The sequence below is a fragment of the Mus musculus genome, chromosome 15, assembly GCF_000001635.26.
Source record: "Mus musculus strain C57BL/6J chromosome 15, GRCm38.p6 C57BL/6J".
NCBI classification, from domain to species: Eukaryota; Metazoa; Chordata; class Mammalia; order Rodentia; family Muridae; genus Mus; species Mus musculus.
Genome location: NC_000081.6, coordinates 74,979,451 through 74,998,033, shown reverse-complemented (window position 1 = coordinate 74,998,033; position 18,583 = coordinate 74,979,451). Strand labels below are relative to the sequence as shown.

At 46.9% G+C, this 18,583-nt stretch overlaps 2 protein-coding genes, 2 long non-coding RNA genes and 1 pseudogene across 13 annotated transcripts in view; 4 read left to right on the top strand and 1 right to left on the bottom strand.

The window, feature by feature from the left end:
- Gm28068 overlaps nt 1–18,583 on the bottom strand; it is a 76,955-nt gene that overhangs the window by 45,852 nt on the left and 12,520 nt on the right. The window contains exon 1 of one of the 2 annotated variants that reach the window (XR_875426.2): nt 8,729–9,216. The exons of the other annotated variant lie outside the window; for it this stretch is intronic. This is a non-coding gene — a long non-coding RNA (predicted gene 28068). Of the gene's footprint in view, nt 1–8,728; nt 9,217–18,583 lie in introns of those variants that run through there. 2 annotated transcript variants of the gene reach the window in all.
- On the top strand, nt 3–3,157 carry Ly6a (lymphocyte antigen 6 complex, locus A). 6 transcript variants are annotated; one of them, NM_001271419.1, is made up of 4 exons: nt 3–155; nt 417–499; nt 1,466–1,582; nt 2,555–3,157. In NM_001271419.1, the coding sequence occupies exons 2-4, from the start codon at nt 430–432 to the stop codon at nt 2,770–2,772; spliced, it is 405 nt and encodes a 134-aa protein (NP_001258348.1). In that variant the 5' UTR covers nt 3–155; nt 417–429; the 3' UTR covers nt 2,773–3,157. The 6 variants fall into 6 exon arrangements, with proteins under 6 accessions (NP_001258348.1, NP_034868.1, NP_001258347.1 ...); NM_010738.3 differs by having other exon boundaries at nt 402–499; NM_001271418.1 differs by having other exon boundaries at nt 3–165.
- Nucleotides 3,587–6,036, top strand: Gm41348. Its single transcript, XR_875429.2, has 2 exons — nt 3,587–4,292; nt 5,006–6,036. It is a non-coding gene; the product is annotated as a predicted gene, 41348 (long non-coding RNA).
- Nucleotides 8,992–11,707, top strand: Gm8000 (annotated as a pseudogene).
- Ly6i (lymphocyte antigen 6 complex, locus I) lies at nt 14,600–18,500 on the top strand. Of its 4 annotated transcripts, none has more exons than XM_006521213.4 (4): nt 14,600–14,691; nt 14,962–15,044; nt 16,032–16,148; nt 17,903–18,496. In XM_006521213.4, exons 2-4 carry the CDS (start codon nt 14,975–14,977, stop codon nt 18,118–18,120), a joined length of 405 nt encoding a protein of 134 aa, XP_006521276.1. In that variant the 5' UTR covers nt 14,600–14,691; nt 14,962–14,974; the 3' UTR covers nt 18,121–18,496. The 4 variants fall into 4 exon arrangements, with proteins under 4 accessions (XP_006521276.1, NP_001344934.1, NP_065244.2 ...); NM_001358005.1 differs by having other exon boundaries at nt 14,604–14,703; nt 17,903–18,500; XM_030248672.1 differs by having other exon boundaries at nt 14,615–14,703; nt 14,947–15,044.

Below are 18,583 nucleotides of genomic sequence, written 5' to 3'. Positions count from 1 at the left end.
CTCTTAACCAATAAACATGATGGCCTGGAAAAGGTTAAGTACTGAAACCCCTCCCTCTTCAGGATGCCAGCTGGGAGGAGCTGAAGGAAATTAAAGTACTTCAGTCCACATCTGACAGAACTTGCCACTGTGCCTGCAACCTTGTCTGAGAGGAAGTAAGGACTGGTGTGAGGAGGGAGCTGCTAGGTGACAAAGGGAAGAGCCCTCAGGATAGGGCTGGGGTTGGGAGTGTGGGATTAGGAAGGAAGAGCTGGGTGGGTGGTGGGTGAGAGAAGTAGGCAGACATGTATTCCTCAGGGAAAGCTGTGTGGAGGGTTGGAGGGAGGGAAGATCGGATGCCTGAGCTCTGTGAGAGCCCAGGGATGTGATTGGGGGTCTATTAATTGGCTCCAACTTCCAAGGTTTTATCTGTGCAGCCCTTCTCTGAGGATGGACACTTCTCACACTACAAAGTCCTGTTTGCTGATTCTTCTTGTGGCCCTACTGTGTGCAGAAAGAGGTGAGGTAGAAAATGAGAGAGGGGCAGAAGGATACAATGGAGATGGAAAAGGGCCTCAGGGTTGTGGGTACACCTACACTTCCATTGTGTGCCCAGTACCCGAGATGTGCTGGGGTCATGGGATTGGGAATGGGCTTGTGGTGGGTGAAGCCTTCTGTGGTGGGGTGCTTTACTGGGTCTGTAAACCTGTCAGAACCTGCCTTGCAACCATCACCACATACCAAAAGGACACGTGGAGCTCAGTATCTCTGCCACAGAACCTGGCCACCAGAGCAGCCTGTCCTTAGACTCTACCCTTCTGCACTGGCCTCCCAATCAGGACACTGGCCTGTGTGCACACAAACTGGAAGAGCCTTCTTTTTCTCCCCAGATGCCAAGTCAATGGATTTGGAATCCTTATTGCCTGGACTTTGACTTTTCCTTATGTCCCAGCCCATGCCACATGAGACCCAAATGCTATGCCTTCTGTACTCTAAGAAATTCTGAGCTCTAAGATACGCCTATACTTGTAGTTACATGTGTATTGCAGGAAGCCTCATGGTGAGCCTCAGCTTTAAGCTGACTCTGGGAAGTTCTGTGCTTTGTCATGCTCCAATACCCAGGGGCCAGCTCTGCAGGTGTAGGGTAGGACAGGTCAGAAGAGCCCTCTCTATTTGGTGGCCCCAGCATCTACTTACACACCCACTCACTGCTTCAGCGGACATTTGGTATCTATATCTTCCCAATATGGTGGCTGTCTCTTTAATATCTCTTGGGGTGCACATGTCTCCTGTGGGGCTGTGTAGCTGAGACAGCAGTACCAGGCATCTTTAAACAACAGTGGTTCTTGGTTCACTCTTGACTGAACAGTAATGTCCTTGCTCTGACCTAGCAGCCAGCAGCTGTGTGCAAGTAAAGACATTGGAGAGGAGGGGTCTGGGCTAGGAATTGCATGTACTAGCCCTCATGTATTGGCTTGTCTCTCAGCTCAGGGACTGGAGTGTTACCAGTGCTATGGAGTCCCATTTGAGACTTCTTGCCCATCAATTACCTGCCCCTACCCTGATGGAGTCTGTGTTACTCAGGAGGCAGCAGTTATTGTGGGTAAGTTCTTTGTGGCCTATATAAAGATGGCTGAGGGTGGCTTTGGAGAAAATGTCGAGTCTGGGCACTTGTTGTGGACCATGGTTCCCCTCCCCCCAAGTAGAGCTTTCCTTGTGTTGGAGGAGAACTCTTGCAAAGTGGGGGCTGTTGGGGTCCAGGGATGTGCTGGGATGTGATCATCAAGCAGGGCTGCCCATTGGCATTCACAGTGTTTATCATCCCATTTTGTTGCCAGTGTAGTCACGTGATGATCCTGCCTATACTTTAGGTCTATGGTCTCACTGGCTCACTGACAGACTAGGAGAGCTGGAAGCATCTAGTGAGTCTTTGCATATAATGAAGGAATCTGGAATGACTTAGGAATGTTGATAAAAAGAGATATTAGTACATATCAGATCCTCCAAAGTTTCTTTGGTTTCTAGGCATATCCTCAGATATACAAGGCAGGAGCAGCCCCACCCTGCTATCCAGTTTCCCTTCCCTGAGCATATCCTGCCTGTGTCCTGTCTCCTAGGAAATAATTGCCTGGAGAACTGAAAGAGTCTGAGATGCTGGTTGCCCTTTCTGCTGTGCCACTGGGCGATCTTACACTGGGCTGTGTCTTTGTGGTGTGTGCATGTGTGTGTGTCCATAAATGTGGGTACACATGTATGAACATATGTGATGTAATGTATACAAAGGTCAGAGGACATCCTTAACTACTGATCCTCAGGCATTGCTTGCTGTTTTATGCAAATGAGCCTTGGATCTCCAGAAACTGGAATTAGGAATGGTTGTGTGTCTCAGAACCAAACCCTGGGCTTCTGTAAGAGCAACAAGTACTGTTAACTGCTGAGTCATGTCTCCAACTCGTTTACTGAGACAAGATCTTTCACCAGGACCTAGGATTTGCCAACTATGCTGGGTGGGCCAGAGTTTGGGAAGCTCTGTTGTCCCTGCATAAGAAGTGAGTCACTCCCTGATTTCTTGCAGATTCTCAAACAAGGAAAGTAAAGAACAATCTTTGCTTACCCATCTGCCCTCCTAATATTGAAAGTATGGAGATCCTGGGTACTAAGGTCAACGTGAAGACTTCCTGTTGCCAGGAAGACCTCTGCAATGTAGCAGTTCCCAATGGAGGCAGCACCTGGACCATGGCAGGGGTGCTTCTGTTCAGCCTGAGCTCAGTCCTCCTGCAGACCTTGCTCTGATGGTCCTCCCAATGACCTCCACCCTTGTCCTTTTATCCTCATGTGCAACAATTCTTCCTGGAGCCCTCTAGTGATGAATTATGAGTTATAGAAGCTCCAAGGTGGGAGTAGTGTGTGAAATACCATGTTTTGCCTTTATAGCCCCTGCTGGGTAGGTAGGTGCTCTAATCCTCTCTAGGGCTTTCAAGTCTGTACTTCCTAGAATGTCATTTTGTTGTGGATTGCTGCTCATGACCCTGGAGGCACACAGCCAGCACAGTGAAGAGGCAGAATTCCAAGGTATTATGCTATCACCATCCACACATAAGTATCTGGGGTCCTGCAATGTTCCCACATGTATCCTGAATGTCCCCCTGTTGAGTCCAATAAACCCTTTGTTCTCCCAGCCAAGTTCTCCATTTTTCTTTTGCTACACTGAGTCTGCCAAGTCCTGCCTGCCAGTTCACATCTCTGCCCTTTCAGCCACCCACATTACCTCTCCCATGTTAGCCAGCTCAGAGTGGTGGACTGTGGGTCAATGGACTATGCACAGACGGTCTGGTCTCCAGTTGAGTTGAGAAGTAGAACCCCACATAATGTCCCAAGCTGCTTGCCTTCAGGCTAGACTCCTCCCCAGTTACCTAGCAACAACAAGATAACAGCCCACTATAAAAGGGGCTGCTTGGCCCCTCCTTGTCTCTTAAGCTTTTACTTTCCTTACTCTCCCTCTTACTCTAGCCTTTCTTCTCTCTCTCCTTTTCCCCCTCTCTTTCTACCTCTCCTCTCTCTCTCTTTCCCCCCTGCCTTTCTACAATCAAGCTCTAAAACCATAGACTGTCTTCTGTTCATCAAGGCCCACTGTGCTTGGACGATGGTATAGGCTTTCTCCTAATGAGCAGTGCCTAATCTCCCATCAGAAGACCTTACTGTGCTCCAGCCACAAACCAGACTTAAGACTCTCGCCTGCATGGGACCTCTCTCCCTCTGCCCTCCCTCCTGTATCTCTGGGGCCAAGAGTGTTGCCATGAGGCTCCTATTATGGGGGCTGCCCCTGTCCACCCCCCAACCCCCGCCGTGTGGGGTCAGTGACTTCAGAGCCAAGTCTAAAGCTTCAGGCAGTCATCCCGCGTCCACCTGCCCAGAGCACAGGAACTCTGGCTGGACATGGGCTCTCTCCCTCCCACCTCTTCCCCTACACCCACAGCCCAACAGTGTACCTCTTGGTTTGGGTGGGCTTCCGAAAGGGCTGATACTGGGGAAAGAGAGAGGGACATAAAGAGCACTGTTTCATCTGCAGAAGCAAAGGCTCTTGCTGAACCCACAGTTTGTGTTGTGGCTGGTTTAGACTTCTGTTCTCTGCCTGGTGAGCAATGGTTGCACTGTGCCTTCTTTATGTAACCATCTCCCTTCACACCCCCATTGGTGGATAGGAATCCAGGGCCTCATGCGTGTGAAGAAGCATCATCAAGCCACATCAGCACAGTGCACTTCCAAGGAGCACTTGCTTGTGGTGGGGAAGCCCAGGAGATGAGCAATCAATGGTGGGTAGGGGCTGCCCTGTCAGATTCTTTTAGTCCAGAGGTGGAAACCATTTCCTGTGAGGGGCTTTTGGCTTACCTCTCCTGGAATGCCAGGACTCCATATAGTTCATGTAGATCACAACCTGGTGATCTTTTTCTGTCTGATGAGCCAGGCTTGGCCTGCATCTTCAAGTATTTATGTTTTACTTTTCCCAGGCCATTAAACCTTAATCATTGCCTCTAGCTTATAAAATTCATCCTTGTGTGAGATATCATTTGTATTTTCCAACAGCCTAAGTGAGTATCTAATCTTTGGGCCAGGCCAACCCTTACACCTCAATCCACTCTCTTCCTAGATCTTTATCTTGAGCATTGTTTCTAAATCAACAAGAAACCATCTTATGGATGAAGCTAAGATCTAAGTTGAAGTAAAGATATTCAATGTAAACATGTCTTAAGCTTTGTTGTACTCACAGGGCTGAGTTGATCATTAGCTGAATACTTCTTCCAAATGTGTGCTGTGCTTAATTAAATATGGATAAAATAGAGTGATCTGGGTCAGACTTTAGAAGTCTTAGCCCAGCACTGGTACTAAAATTAGGCTCATCGTAGTTTTATTCATACCTCATCCTTATCATTATTTCCCCTACCTATTCTAAAGTCTATGGAAACACATGCACACAAAGAGCGGGAGGAGATGCTTAATTTTCAGTCTTTGTACTTGTTTGTTTCAGATAATGCCCTTCTAAGGAAACCACATACAACCAGCCCAAATCACCTGTCTTCAGTCATCCAGATCATAACCTTGATGGTTGTCATCTACATTCGGCCTCTAGGGGCGCTCCCCTCTGCATTGAGACTGGGCCTCCTTCTGCCCTGACACAGAGCTCAGCTTCCAAAGTCTAAGTCTCTCCCTTATCCTCCAGCTTTGATTATAAAGATGATCTTTGGGACTCTCATTTTCTCTTTTCCTGGCATACATAAGCAGTTTCTATGGTGCAAACCCACCGTATTCAGTTACAAAACTACAGTTGTTACAAAGCAGGAAAACACCAAGGACTTAGATGTGGTGATGGTGTCTTACACCAGAATCCAAGCAATAACAGAGACCCCGGACTTAGGAAAAAAGCCTTAAGCGGCTGTGGTTGTGCTGACCTGCAGTCCCAGCGCTGGGGACAGGCGAGCAGGAAGAACATGAGTGTGAGCCCAGCCTGGGCTGGGGAAGTGGCTCCTGAGGAAGAGCACTTACTGTTCAAACAGGAGGACGCATGGCCATAATCCCTGTGCCCAGGTAGCCTAGCGCATTAGTAATGGCCTTAAGTAATGGCAATCCAGATGTTTACCAGGAAATGGAGGTGGGGACTTCAAAGGAAAGTTGCAGCAAAGGAGCCTCACCTTGCACTGAATCATCTCCAAAGCTGGTAATAGAACAGAACGGCTGAGACTGTGCAGTGGTTACAATGTTGCAGGTTCAGGGTTATTGTAATTTATTTTAGGATTTATTTACCACCCTTAATGGCCATTCCTTGGCTACTTCTCTTCTGATGTAACATCCTGTGACTAACAGAATCTTTAGGACTGCATTTTAACACCCTAGCTTCCTCCTACCAGAAGCCCGTGAGTCATCAGATGCCACCTGGAGCCTATAGCAGAGGTGTCCTGAATTCGCTGTAACCCCTTTACCTGACGTTTTCACTAGTGTGCTTGAAAAGTACCTCAATTGAGGACTTCCTTTGTTGTTACTATAAAAACTTCATCTTATTGATACCTGGAACTTGGGGTTGTTTGGTTTTAGACACTGGGTACTATGGACTGAGGTGCATATTTTACATGACAAAGCAGATCTGGCCTCTAGGTTCTCCTAGCATCCCTCACTCCTTACCTGGCATACCCTGTCCCCCAACCCAGAACTTTCCAGTCTAGAGGCTAGGCTGCCCTTCCCCAGAGGCTCTTCCCTATATATATATATATGTATATATATATATACATATATATATATATATAATCCCTACATTTTGGCCTCTCCTTCAGCCCCCCTTTATCTCTCTCCTCTCTCTTTCTCTCTCTCTTTCTCTCTCTTTTTCTCTCGTCTTGCTCTCCACTTATTTTGAATTTTCTTGCTCTCTCTCTCTCTCTCTCTCTCTCTCTCTCTCTCCTTCCCCTCAGAAACTTCTCTTGCCTTGGTCCTTGGGGCCAGTGAACCTGCCTGAGAGAACCTTTCCAATAAACATGCATGTACATATTTCAAAATCTGGCTTGAATGGGCCTATTTCACTGGCAGAGAAATAACTTATCAGATTTAACCGAAGGCTTTCCTCCGGATCACCCTCATTTATATTTGGCTTCAGGATGAACTCTCTTTTATCCCCTTTGAGGTGAGAGCTGAATTTTTGTGTGAACAGGTTCAAAATTTTCATAGTCTTCAAGGCCACTGTAACAGAAATTATTGGAAGCTCACCAGAGATGGCCACTCACACATTCACACTGAGTGTTAAGCCAATTGAAAGTCTTTATTCCAGACATCTGGGACAACACCCAAGTGTCGGGTATCTAGCTGTGGCACTGAGTGTCTAGAAAATGGAGTTTTTAAAGGGTGAAACTACATCCTGGCATCTCAGGCACAGGGAGCTTTGAAAAAGTAAAGAGTTTGAAGCAAGAGATTTTATCAAATACAGAAGTGGATGCTCACAGTCAGCTATTGGATGGAACACAGGGCCCCCAATGGAGGAGCTAGAGAAAATACCCAAGGAGTTGAAGGGATCTGCAACCCTATAGGTTAAACAACAATATAAACTAACCAGTACCCCCAGAGTTCGTGTCTCTAGCTGCATATATAGCAGAAGATGGCCTGGTCGGCCATCATTGGGAAGAGAGGCCCTTTGGTCTTGCAAACTTTATATGCCCCAGTACAGAGGAACACCAGGGCCAGGAGTTGGGAGTCAGTGGGTAGGGGAGTAGGGCAGGGGGGAGGTACATGGAACTTTCGGGATAGCATTTGAAATGTAAATAAAGAAAATATCTAATGAGAGAGAGAGAGAGAGAGAGAGAGAGAGAGAGAGAGAGATTTTATCAGAAGCTACCAAGATCCATTAGTCAGTGGGGAGGTGGGGTTGGGGGGGAGAGGGAGTGGGGAGGGGTGTTTCACACAAACCAGCTGTTTTACTAAAGCCTAAGGTAAGTTAGCTAGGACATGCTGACCTTTGATTTCTAGAATTAAATCAAGGTAGCTTTCAATGGATTCTCCATGAAGGAGATCAGATTCTAGTTAAATCTGAAAATGGCCTTACCGAGGGCACAAGATGGAGGGACCTCAGCACTGTCTTGCCTGATCACACAGGTGGATAGAGATACAGAGCAAGGGTTTTCAGAACTAAAATGGACTGGCATTTGTAAAGCTCTACCTCACATAAATAACAAGATAAAGAGTATATGAAAATGGCCATGAGGCTGTGAAGGGAAGGATCTAGTGCTTGTGACTGGCCAGGACCCAGCACCAAGCACCAACACATTATTCACATAAAAGGCTCCTGCGAAGATGCTTCCCCATGGCTGCTGAACCTCAGACTGATACACACTGTCAGGTAACTTGCGGAGAAGATCACTATCACAATTTGGAGCTAAATTTGAAACAAGCTTGATTTTTCTTGGGTGCATATGAGAACTGGGTAGTGACTGTTATGTTTTATAAAAAGAAAGAAACCCAGGCAGATGTTTGATAGAGCTCTGTATGGTTGCGGGGGGGAGGGGGGAGAGGTGCCTCTGCAAGCCCATGCTGAGGCACCCCTTCCCCTGAGGTACCAACCACAGGACCGTATAGTACAGAATAAAGTTTATTTAGGGCATGGGGAGGGGGATTGGGAGAGTAGAGACATAGAAAGGCAGAGAGAAACAGAAGGGGTAGGGGGAAAGAGAGGAGTGTAGGCCAGCTGTGAGCACATAGAGAGAGAGAGGGGGGAGAGGAATGGGGAAAGAAGGGACAGTGAGGAAGAGAGGAAGAGAGCAAGAGAAGAGAATGAGAAGGGGGTAAAGCAGCCCCTTTTATAGTGAGTCAGGCATCCCTGGCTATAGCCAGATAACTGTGAGGCAGAGATTAGAGAAGAAATGCTAATACTGCTCATACCCCTGAACAGCTCTCCTAGAGCACTGCAGGAGTGGGGATGTTCATGACCCAAATCAGGCTTGGACCTACTCAACTCCACAGAGACAAAAGCCAAGTCACGATAAAGCCAGTTAGGTTTCTGTTTCTGTTTCCCCACCAGAGAACTGTCTTCTTAGAAATCATGTGACTGGCAGTCTAATAACCTACCTGATACACTTGGAAGACTCCTGACCCAATGCAGGACTTCCTAAAATGTCCCTTACATCCCCTACCCCTGACTCAAGCAAAATAATCTAGCCCTTCTATTTCAATAAAGGAGCTGTCCTTTTAAAAAGTCTTGCAAATCATTCATACCCACCATACACACTGCCCCGGAACACGCTGCTCCCCAGCTCCTCTGCACAGGTCTGAGACCAGAGCCCATGGGAGCGGTGGGAAAGTGGCATTTGGAGGAAGTACACTTGGTTAACATGAAACCTTTGCTGTATTACTCAAGGGGGTGTTGAGGCATATGTGACCTTGGTTACTACACAGAGGTCGTTCATTCTCTGAGGAGGGGAATGGGCTTGGCTAAGGTTTGACCTATTCAGTGTGACAGTCAGTAGTCAGGCTTTTGGCTGAGTAGGAAGGCAGGAGAGAGGGCTCAGTGTGTTTTTATCTTGCATGTGGACCTCTCTGCAGAGGGCCTGGCTTCTCTAACACAAGCCTGGCAACATCTGGTACCTCTAACTCTAAGATTATTCAAATAAACTGTAGCCGTCCCCCTTAAGAGTTAATGTAGACACTGGCTCTGGGGACAGAAGGTTAACTCTTGCCAAGTCTCCCTCCTCTGAGGCTCCCGGGCCTTGGGCTTCCCCCCTGAAGCATGAGCCTTTCCTCCCACAGCCGCCAATGCTGCGCGGGTCTCAGACAGTGCGTGCCGGGGTTCCAGGCGCGCGCCCTCAAGTTCCCTTTCGCCTGGAGCCCGGAAGCTTGCGGCGGGCGATCTGTGGGTGACTGTGTCTGCGAGAGACTTTGCCACACCATTCTGCCGGAATTTGGAGAAAAACAACCAGCCGCTTCCAGTCCCCTCCCCCTCCGCCACCATTTCGGACACCCTGCACACTCTCGTTTTGGGGTACACTGTGACTTCCAGGCAGCACGCGAGGTCCACTGGCCCCAGCTCAGGCGACCACCGGTCTCATTCATGTTGACTCATCTCCCATGACCCTGCGGTGCCTGGAGCCCTCCCGGAATAGAGCGGACAGGACGCAGAGCCAGTGGGGGACGGAGGGGTCGCTTGAGGAACTCCCCAGAGGCTGCGCATCTGGTAAAGGCCCTGCGTGAGCTCAGTCAAACAGCCAATATGTCTGTCATATTGCAAAAGTTCTTTTGGCTCATTAGAAGAAAACCTTAACAAAATTGAAAGAAGAGCTACAGAAAATCATTTGAAAAGAAAAAAAAAATGGTTTACAGTTGTGCCTGGAATGAACTTAAGTTTTTGTTAAATATTTACCCAGAGATTTGTGGTAGGCCTTGGTAAACTTTAACTCACCAGCTTAAAAAATAAAAGGTATAACAAGAGAAATTAGTTGAGCACCGTGGTACAGGTTTGTAAATTCCAGGACTTGCGAGGTGAAGAATGAAGAACAAGTAGTTCAAGGTCATCCTTGGCTACAAAGTAAAATTGAGGCCAGCCTGTGCTACAGGAGGCCCTGTCTCAACAAAGCAAGACAACTAGAAAAAGGACTGCCAAATACAGACCATACTCTAAAAATTTTTAATAATAATAATAATAATAACTATTTCAAATTTATGAAATTCTTGGGCAAATGGATGTATCTGGAGGATATCATCCTTAGTGAGGTAAGCCAATCACAAAGGAAGTCATTAGATATGCACTCACTGATAAGTGGATATTAGTCCAGAAACTTAGAATACCCAAGATACAATTTGCAAAACACAAGAAAATCAAGAAGAGAGAAGACCAACGTGTGGATACTTCATTCCTCCTTAGAATAGGGAACAAAATACCCATGAAAGGAGTTACAGAGACGAAGTTTGGAGCTAAGAGGAAAGGGTGGACTATCCGGAGACTAACCCACCCGGGGATCCATCCCATAATCAGCCACCAAACCCAGACACTATTGCATTTGCCAGAAAGATTTTGCTGCAGGGACCCTGGTATAGCTGTCTCATGTGAGGCTATGCCAGTGCCTGGCAAATACAGAAGTGGATGCTCACAGTCATCTATTGGATGGAACACAGGGCCCCCAAGGGAAAAGCTAGAGAAAGCACCCAAGGAGCTGAAGGGGTCTGAAACCGTATAGGTGGAACAACAATATGAACTAACCAGTACCCCCAGAGCTCGTATCTCTAGCTGCATATGTAGCAGAAGATGGCCTAGTTCGCCATCACTGGGAAGAGAGGCCCCTTGGTATTACAAACTTTATATGCCCCAGTACAGGGGAATGCCAGGGCCAAGAAGTGGGAGTGGGTGGGTAGGGAAGCAGGGCGTGGGGAGGGTATAGGGAACTTTCGGGATAGCATTTGAAATGTAAATAAAGAAAATATCTAAGAAAAAAAGAAAAAAATTATTTCACTTTCTTTTCTTTTTCTTTTTGAATGAAAAACCCCAGGATGGTACTGGGGAAGTATGACTGTTAATAAGGCCAAAGAGAAATTAAAAGAGGCTCCAGAGGAACTTTCTTGATTAGAGATAGTTTGCATTCAGACTACCTACTAACTATATCCGTTGAGACATCAGCTGGACCGAATAACCCGCAGATTGAGTACCAAGATGGGAAATTCAGGTTGGATTCTATCATATGCGTCAAGTCCAAGCTTAAACAGTTTGACAGTGTGGTTCATCTGATTGACTACTATGTACAGCTGTGCAAGGAAAAACGGACAAGCCCAGAAGCCCCACGGCATGGGACCGTTCACCTGTACCTGACCAAACCTCTGTATACATCAGCACCCACTCTGCAGCATTTCTGTCAACTCACCATTAACAAATGTACCAGTACGATCTGGGGACTGCCTTTACCAACAAGACTAAAAGATTACTTGGAAGAATATAAATTCCAGGTATAAGTATCTCTCTTTAAAAAAAACAAAAACAAAAACAAAAACATATGCCTCATATAGACTATCTCCGAATGCAGCTATGTGAAAGAGAACCCGGAGGTCCTCCTCTGGATAACTGCGCAGAATTCTCTCTTAAGGACACTTGGGCTCAGTCTAACTTAAAGGTGTGAAGATGTAGCTAGGTATTTTAAAGTTCCCCTTAAGTAGTTTCAGCTGAATGATGCTTTCTTTCCTATGGCTGCTCAAGACCAAATGGCCCTTTTAAATGGAAAAAAAAAATGTCCCAAGGAAAGACAAGAGAATATTGCTTTCAGAACGACTTTCCTTTGTTTTTCAGTTCCTATGCACTGGGTCAAAAGTCCAAGCACCATAGGAGAGAAAGGCTTCCATGTCCAGGAGGACAGCTGAAGGAGGGAAAGACCCTGGCTGACCCAGGCTTCAGCTCCACTTCTAGACACCTGGTGATCAGTCTGTGTTAGAACCTGTTATAGTTTGCATCCTGATGTATCTAGTAGGAGTTCGGTTAAGCTGACCATGCTTGTATTTATCCCTGATTTTATGCAACTAATCAAATAAACCAAAAGGGGGGGGGGGAAGAAAAGAAAAAAAAAGAAAAGGAAAGGAAAGGAAAGGAAAGGAAAGGAAAGAAAAGAAAAGAAAAGAAAAGAAAAGAAAAGAAAAGAAAAGAAAAGAAAAGAAAGAAAAGAGAACCGTCACCGTGAGATCCTGTATTTGTCTTCTTTACTACACGTATGACCTCCCCCGTGAGTGAGTACTGTAGTACTCGGTCTCTAGGCAGCCTTACTTCAGACACATTTCAAACAGGAGCAAACAGAAAAGACTTCTCTTTTCCTTGGAGGGTAAAGACAAGAATGTCACGCTACACAGGTGCAACTCAATCCTTGAAAACAGAAACAAATGCAAAGACATTTTAACCCTTGATGTAGCTGTGAGTCCCAACCTATTGCCATTGTTTTATTTTATTTTATTTTATTTTATTTTATTTTATTTTATTTGGAAATGGCTTTAGAACTTTCCAAGTTATCCTTGAATTGTCTGACCACAGACATCAACAGCTGCCTCCCTTCTACCATATAAAATACTATGACTTAACTTTTCTTCCAGATATAGGGGGGTACCTGCCTGTTTTTCAAAGTGTTTATTTACTGCTGTTACTATTTGATTAGAATGTATTAAATTAAAAAAACATACTTTTACAAAAAAAAAAAGAGTTAATGTAAGTGGTCTGTCAGTAATTTGCCCAGGAGTCCACCACTAAGGGAAGCTAGCTCCCCAACATTGGTGCTGGGTGGAAACTGGAGGACTCATGAGAACCCCTAGTTTAAGACTTTTAGAGAAACAGTGCACTGCACTGTGGCCTTTTCCTCCTAAGAGAAGGTGATGGCCCCGTTGTCATCCTGGAGTAGGGATAATGTTGGCCCAGGAGCCCTGGCAATGGAGTCAGAAGAGCAAAACAGCAACAGGTCTGTGATAATGGGCAGAACTCTCTATACTCAGAAGGGAGGACTGTCACCTGGGGTTCCAGCCATGACTCCCTCCTGCTCTTCTCCAACCACAAGTGGTCTCACAAGATGCTAGAATATAGAGGAAACAGACGATTAACTAAAGGAGGGACTTGACACTGATTCCATGATGGGGTGAGACTTGGTGGTGACTTAGCTGCTCAGAAATGATGCATGTTCCTGTAAGTGACCTCGCCCATCCTCTGTAAAAAAGTCCCATACACTCTGTGGAAGGTGACATTGGGAAGGATTGTCACTTAATTCTTTCTTTGTTGCCCTATATTTCTTTGCAGAGGCTTGCTGTCTCCTGTTCTTTCTTTCACATACACTTGTTCATGCATGAGCCGATACCTAGTACAGCATGTGAAGGAATTACAGAGACAACACTTCTTGCTTGCTCTCTTCCTCCTACCGCTGTGCTGGGTTATGCGGTGTTGGTGGTGAACATGGTCTCCTTCCATGATAGATTATAGGGTAACAAGGCAGGGAATTTTAATGGTGCTAGGGTAAAGGTCCGGGAATGTAACAGAATTTAAACAGAACCATTGTGTCTTGCATGAATTCCGGAGGGTTGGCAACAAAGGATTTGATCAGTCTTTGGGTTTAGTTTTCAGTCCTGGAAAGGCTGATTCTCAACTGCTTCTTGAGAATCCTGACTTGAGCCTACACCGTGTCTCTTTCTTCGATCAATCATCCTGAATAACCCAGAACATTGACACCGGAGTTGGATGTACATGCAGATCCAACCAGAGATGATACAAAGACCAAGACTCTATGTTCAGCCCTGTGACTTCCATCAGGAGAATCTGCTTGATGTTCTCTGAGCCTCTGGCTTCCTTCCCTTTGCAGCCTTGCCTGCTTAAGTAGATGTGCTCAGCTTCACTGATGCTGTGGTCCATTTGGGGACTCAGTTGTCCTGTGAGCACAGCTGTTCATTTGCTGTGGTGTCATCTCAGGATGATTTCCAGCTCAGGTCTCTACCTCTGTCCAGCACACACAGCCCCATACATCCCCAAACACATCAGACACTGCTTGGTAACTTCCATCCCAGTTGTCAGTTAGTTCTTGGCTCAGGACTCTCACTTTGTGGATGCAAGAGCCTACTGGGGGCTTGCTCACCAGAGCCAGTCTTTAGGTATTTGTCAGTTGTTTGCTTGCTTATAGGAAGGAGGGCCATTGGCTCTGAGCCACTGCAACCCATACCTTCTATTTAGAAACAAGAAAAAGCCAAGTGGAGGTTGCAGAAGCAGCAGCTGCAGCACACACCTTTGATGGCTATGTGTTGGAGACTGCCTCATCTACAGAGCAAGTCCCATGACAACCAAAGCTACACGGAGAAACTCTGTCTCAAAACGACGACAACAACAACAACAACAACAACAACAACAACAACAAACTTGAACCAAAACAAACCAAAACAAAAAACATGAAAAGGCTGAGCAAGCTGTCGCCTTCCCTGGCTTTCTGAATGATAAGCACAAGTCACCCATGGTCCCTGCCCCTCTGCCCTCTTAGTCCTCCAGTACCATGGTCTCTTCCAACTGTAGGGTCCTTCTTCTCCAACTGCTATACAAATCTGGCTAAGTCTTACACAATAAACATGTTGGCCTAAAGGAAGTAAGAACGAAAAATCCCCGATTTCAGGATGCCAGCTGAGAGGAGCTAAGAGAAAGTAAAGTACTTATTTCAGTCCACTTCTGACAGACCTTTCCACTGTACCTGCAGCCAGGTCTGAGAGGAAGTAAGGACTGGTGTGAGGAGGGAGCTGCTAGGTGACAAAGGGAAGAACCCTCAGGATAGGGCTGTGGTGGGAGTGAGATTAGGAAGGAAGAGCTGGGTGGGTGGTGGATGAGAGAAGTAGGCAGACATGTATTCCTCAGGGAAAGCTGTGTAGAGGGTTGGAGGGAGGGAATATTGGATGGCTGAGCCGTGTGAGAGCCCAGGGGTGTGATCAGGGGTCTATTAACTGGCTCCAACTTCCAAGGTTTTATCTGTGCAGCCCTTCTCCAAGGATGGACACTTCTCACGCGATAAAGTCCTGTGTGCTGATCCTTCTTGTGACCCTACTGTGTGCAGAAAGAGGTAAGATGCAAAATGAGAGAGGGGCAGAAGGGTACAATGGCTATGGAAATGGGCCTCAGGGTTGTGGGTACACCTGCACCTCCATTGTGTGCATGGTGACTGAGGTGTGCTGGGGTCATGGGATTGGAAATTGGTTTGTGGTGGGTGAAGCCTCCTGTGCTGGGATGCTTTACTGGGTCTGTAATCCTGCCAGTGCCTGCCTTGCAACCATCACCATATACCAGAAGGACACTGGGAGCTCAGTATCTCTTCCACAGACCCTGGCCACCAGAGCAGCCTGCCCTTAGACTCTACACTGCTACCCTGGTCTCCCAGACATGACACTGGCCTGTGGGCACACAAAGTGGCAGAGGCTTCTTTCCTGATCCAGCTGCCAAGTCAAGGGGTTTGCAATCCTTAACTCTCGGCATTTGACTTTTTCTTATGCCCAGCCCATGCCACATGAGGCCCCAGTGCTAGAACTTCCCTATTTAAAGAGGTCTGAGCTCTCAGACACACCTATACTTCTAGTTACATCTGTGTTGTGGGAAACCACATGGAGAGCTTCAGCTTTGAGCTAGACTCTGGGAAGTTCATTGCTCTGTCATGTGCCATTTCCCAGGGGGTCAGCTCTGCAGGTTTGGGGTGGGACAGGTCAGAACAGTCCTCCCCATCTCGTAACCCCAGTACCTACTTACACACCCACTCACCGCTTCAGCAGACATTTGGTATCCATGTCTTCCCTATATGGTGACTGCCTCTCTAATACCTCTTGGGGTGCAGGTCTCTCCTGTGGGACTGGCTAGTTGAGACAGCAGTAGCGAGCATATTCAAACAATGGTGGCTCTTGGTTCACTTTTGCTTTTGGTTGAAGTGACTGCTTTTGGTCAGTAATGTCCTTGCTCTGACCTAGCAGCCAGCGGCTGTGTGGAAGTAAAGACATTGGAGAGGATGGGTCTGGGCTAGGAATTGCATGTACTAGCCCTCATGTGTTGGCTTGTCTCTCAGCTCAGGGACTGGAGTGTTACCAGTGCTATGGAGTCCCATTTGAGACTTCTTGCCCATCATTTACCTGCCCCTACCCTGATGGATTCTGTGTTGCTCAGGAGGAAGAATTTATTGCAAGTAAGTTCCCTGTGACCTATATAAAGATGGCTGAGGGTGACTTTGGACAAAATGTCATATCTGGGTATTTGTTATTGATCATGGTTGCCCTCCCTCCAAATAGAGCTTTCCTGGGCTTGGAGTGGGACTCCTGCAATGTGGGGAATGTTGGAGTCCAGGGATGTGCTGGGATGTGGATCATAAAGCTTGGCTACCATTGGCATGCATGGTGTTCATCATCCCCCTCTGTTGCCAGTGTACTCATGTGATGTTTCTGCTCGTACTTTATGTCTAGGGTCTCACTGGTTCACTGACAGACCAGGATAGCAGGAAACATCTAGTGAGTCTTTGCATATAATAAAGGAATCTGGAGTTTCAGCTAAAGGAATGACGTAGGAATGTTGATTGAAAGAGACCTTAAGACATATCAGATCTGCCAAAATGTTAGATTCCAGGTATATGCTCAGATAGACAAGGCAGGAGCAGTCCTGCTATGCTGTCCAGTTTCCTGCTCTGACCACAGCCTGCCTGTCTCCTGGAGTAGGTCTCCTAGATATAACTGTCTGGGGAACTGCAAGTGTCTGAGAGGCTGGTTGCCCTTTCTGCTGTGCCACTGGGCAATCTTACACTATGCTGTGTCTTTGTGTGTGTGTGTGTGTGTGTGTGTGTGTGTGTGTGTTTCTATAAATGTGGGTGCTCATGTATGAATTACATAATGTAATATAGAGCTCAGAGGACATCCTAATGTACCATTCTTCAGGCAATGTCTACTTGTTTTATACAAATTAGTCTTGATTCTCCTGGAACTGGAATTTTGTATGGTTGTAATTAAATCACCCTGTGCGGTATGGAGGCCAAACCCTGGGCTTCTATAAGAGCAACAAGTGCTGTTAACTGCTGAGCCATGTCTCCAGTCCCAACCACCTTGTTTATTGAGACAAGATCTTTCACTGGGACCTAGGATTTGCCAAGTATGCTGGGAACCAGTGGAGAGGAGAGAGGTAGCAGAGAGTTCCCAGGACCTCCTGATTCCCCACCCCTCCAGCACAGAGATCATGACCAGTCCTCCCATGCTTGTTTGGCTCTGTACATGGTTGCTGGGGATTGAACTCGGGTCCTTAGACTTCCATGTGGCCAGCACTTCACTGACTGAGCTGCTTCCCCAGAACACTGTGTGTAAGGGCACCTGTGGACACATGTGTGGATGTCATGCACTGGGGAGGTACAAGTGTATGGGATACAGAAGTTGACGGGTATCTTCTGTGACAACTGTTTTATTTACTGGGGAAGAGTCTCACATGAACACCAGGGTTGCAGGTTGAGCTGCTCTAGCCTGTGAACTTACCTCAGGGATCTCCATCTTTGTGTCCTGAGCACAGTGATACAAGTAGGCCACCATGCCTGGCCATGTTTTGATGCACTCTACTGATGGGAACTGGGAACTCATGCTTGTGCACACAAGCGCTTTATCCACCAAGCCTCCTTACCAGCCCACCATTTTGATTTTTGGTTTATTTGTTATTTGAGAAAGATTCTTACTCTAGCCCCAGGATAGCTTAGAAGCCCCGATGAAGCCCATTTGGGGATTTAACTCATAAAAATGTTCCTGCCTCAGTCTGCCAAGCTCTGGGATTACAAATCTGAGCTACCATGTCTGGCTTCAACATGCCTTAGAGACAAGGCTGGCCCAACCAGACCTGGTGGCATGTGGCCCAGAGTCTGGGAAGCTGTATTGTTCCTGCATAAGAAGTCAGTCACTCCCTGATATCTTGCAGACTCTCAAAGAAAGAAAGTAAAGAGCCGTTCTTGCCATCCTTTCTGCCCTGATGAAATTGAAAAGAAGTTTATCCTGGATCCTAACACCAAGATGAATATTTCCTGTTGCCAGGAAGACCTCTGCAATGCAGCAGTTCCCACTGGAGGCAGCTCCTGGACCACGGCAGGGGTGCTTCTGTTCAGCCTGGGCTCAGTCCTCCTGCAGACCCTGATGTGATGGTCCCCACCCTTGTCCTTTCATCCTAATGTGCAACCACTCTTTCCTGGAGTCCTCTAGTGATGAATTATGAGTTATAGAAGCTCCAAGGTGGGGGTAGTGTGTGGAACACCCTTTTTTACCTTTGTAGCCCCTGCTGGGTAGGTAGGTGCCCTATTCCTCTCTAGCGTTTTCAGATCTGTACTTCCTGGAATGCCATTTTGTTGTGGCTTGCTAATCTTGGTCCTGGAGTCATGTGGCCAGCACAGGGAAGAGGCAGCATTCCAAGGTGTTATGCCATCACCATCCACACATAAGTATCTGGGGTCCTGCAGGGTTCCCATGTGTTCCTCTCGATGTCCCTCTGCTGAGTCCAATAAACCCTTTGTTCTCCCGGCCAAGATTTCTGTTTTTCTTATGCTACCCTGAGTCTGCTGAGTCCTGCCTGCTAGTTCACACCTCTGCACTTTCAACAACCCACAGT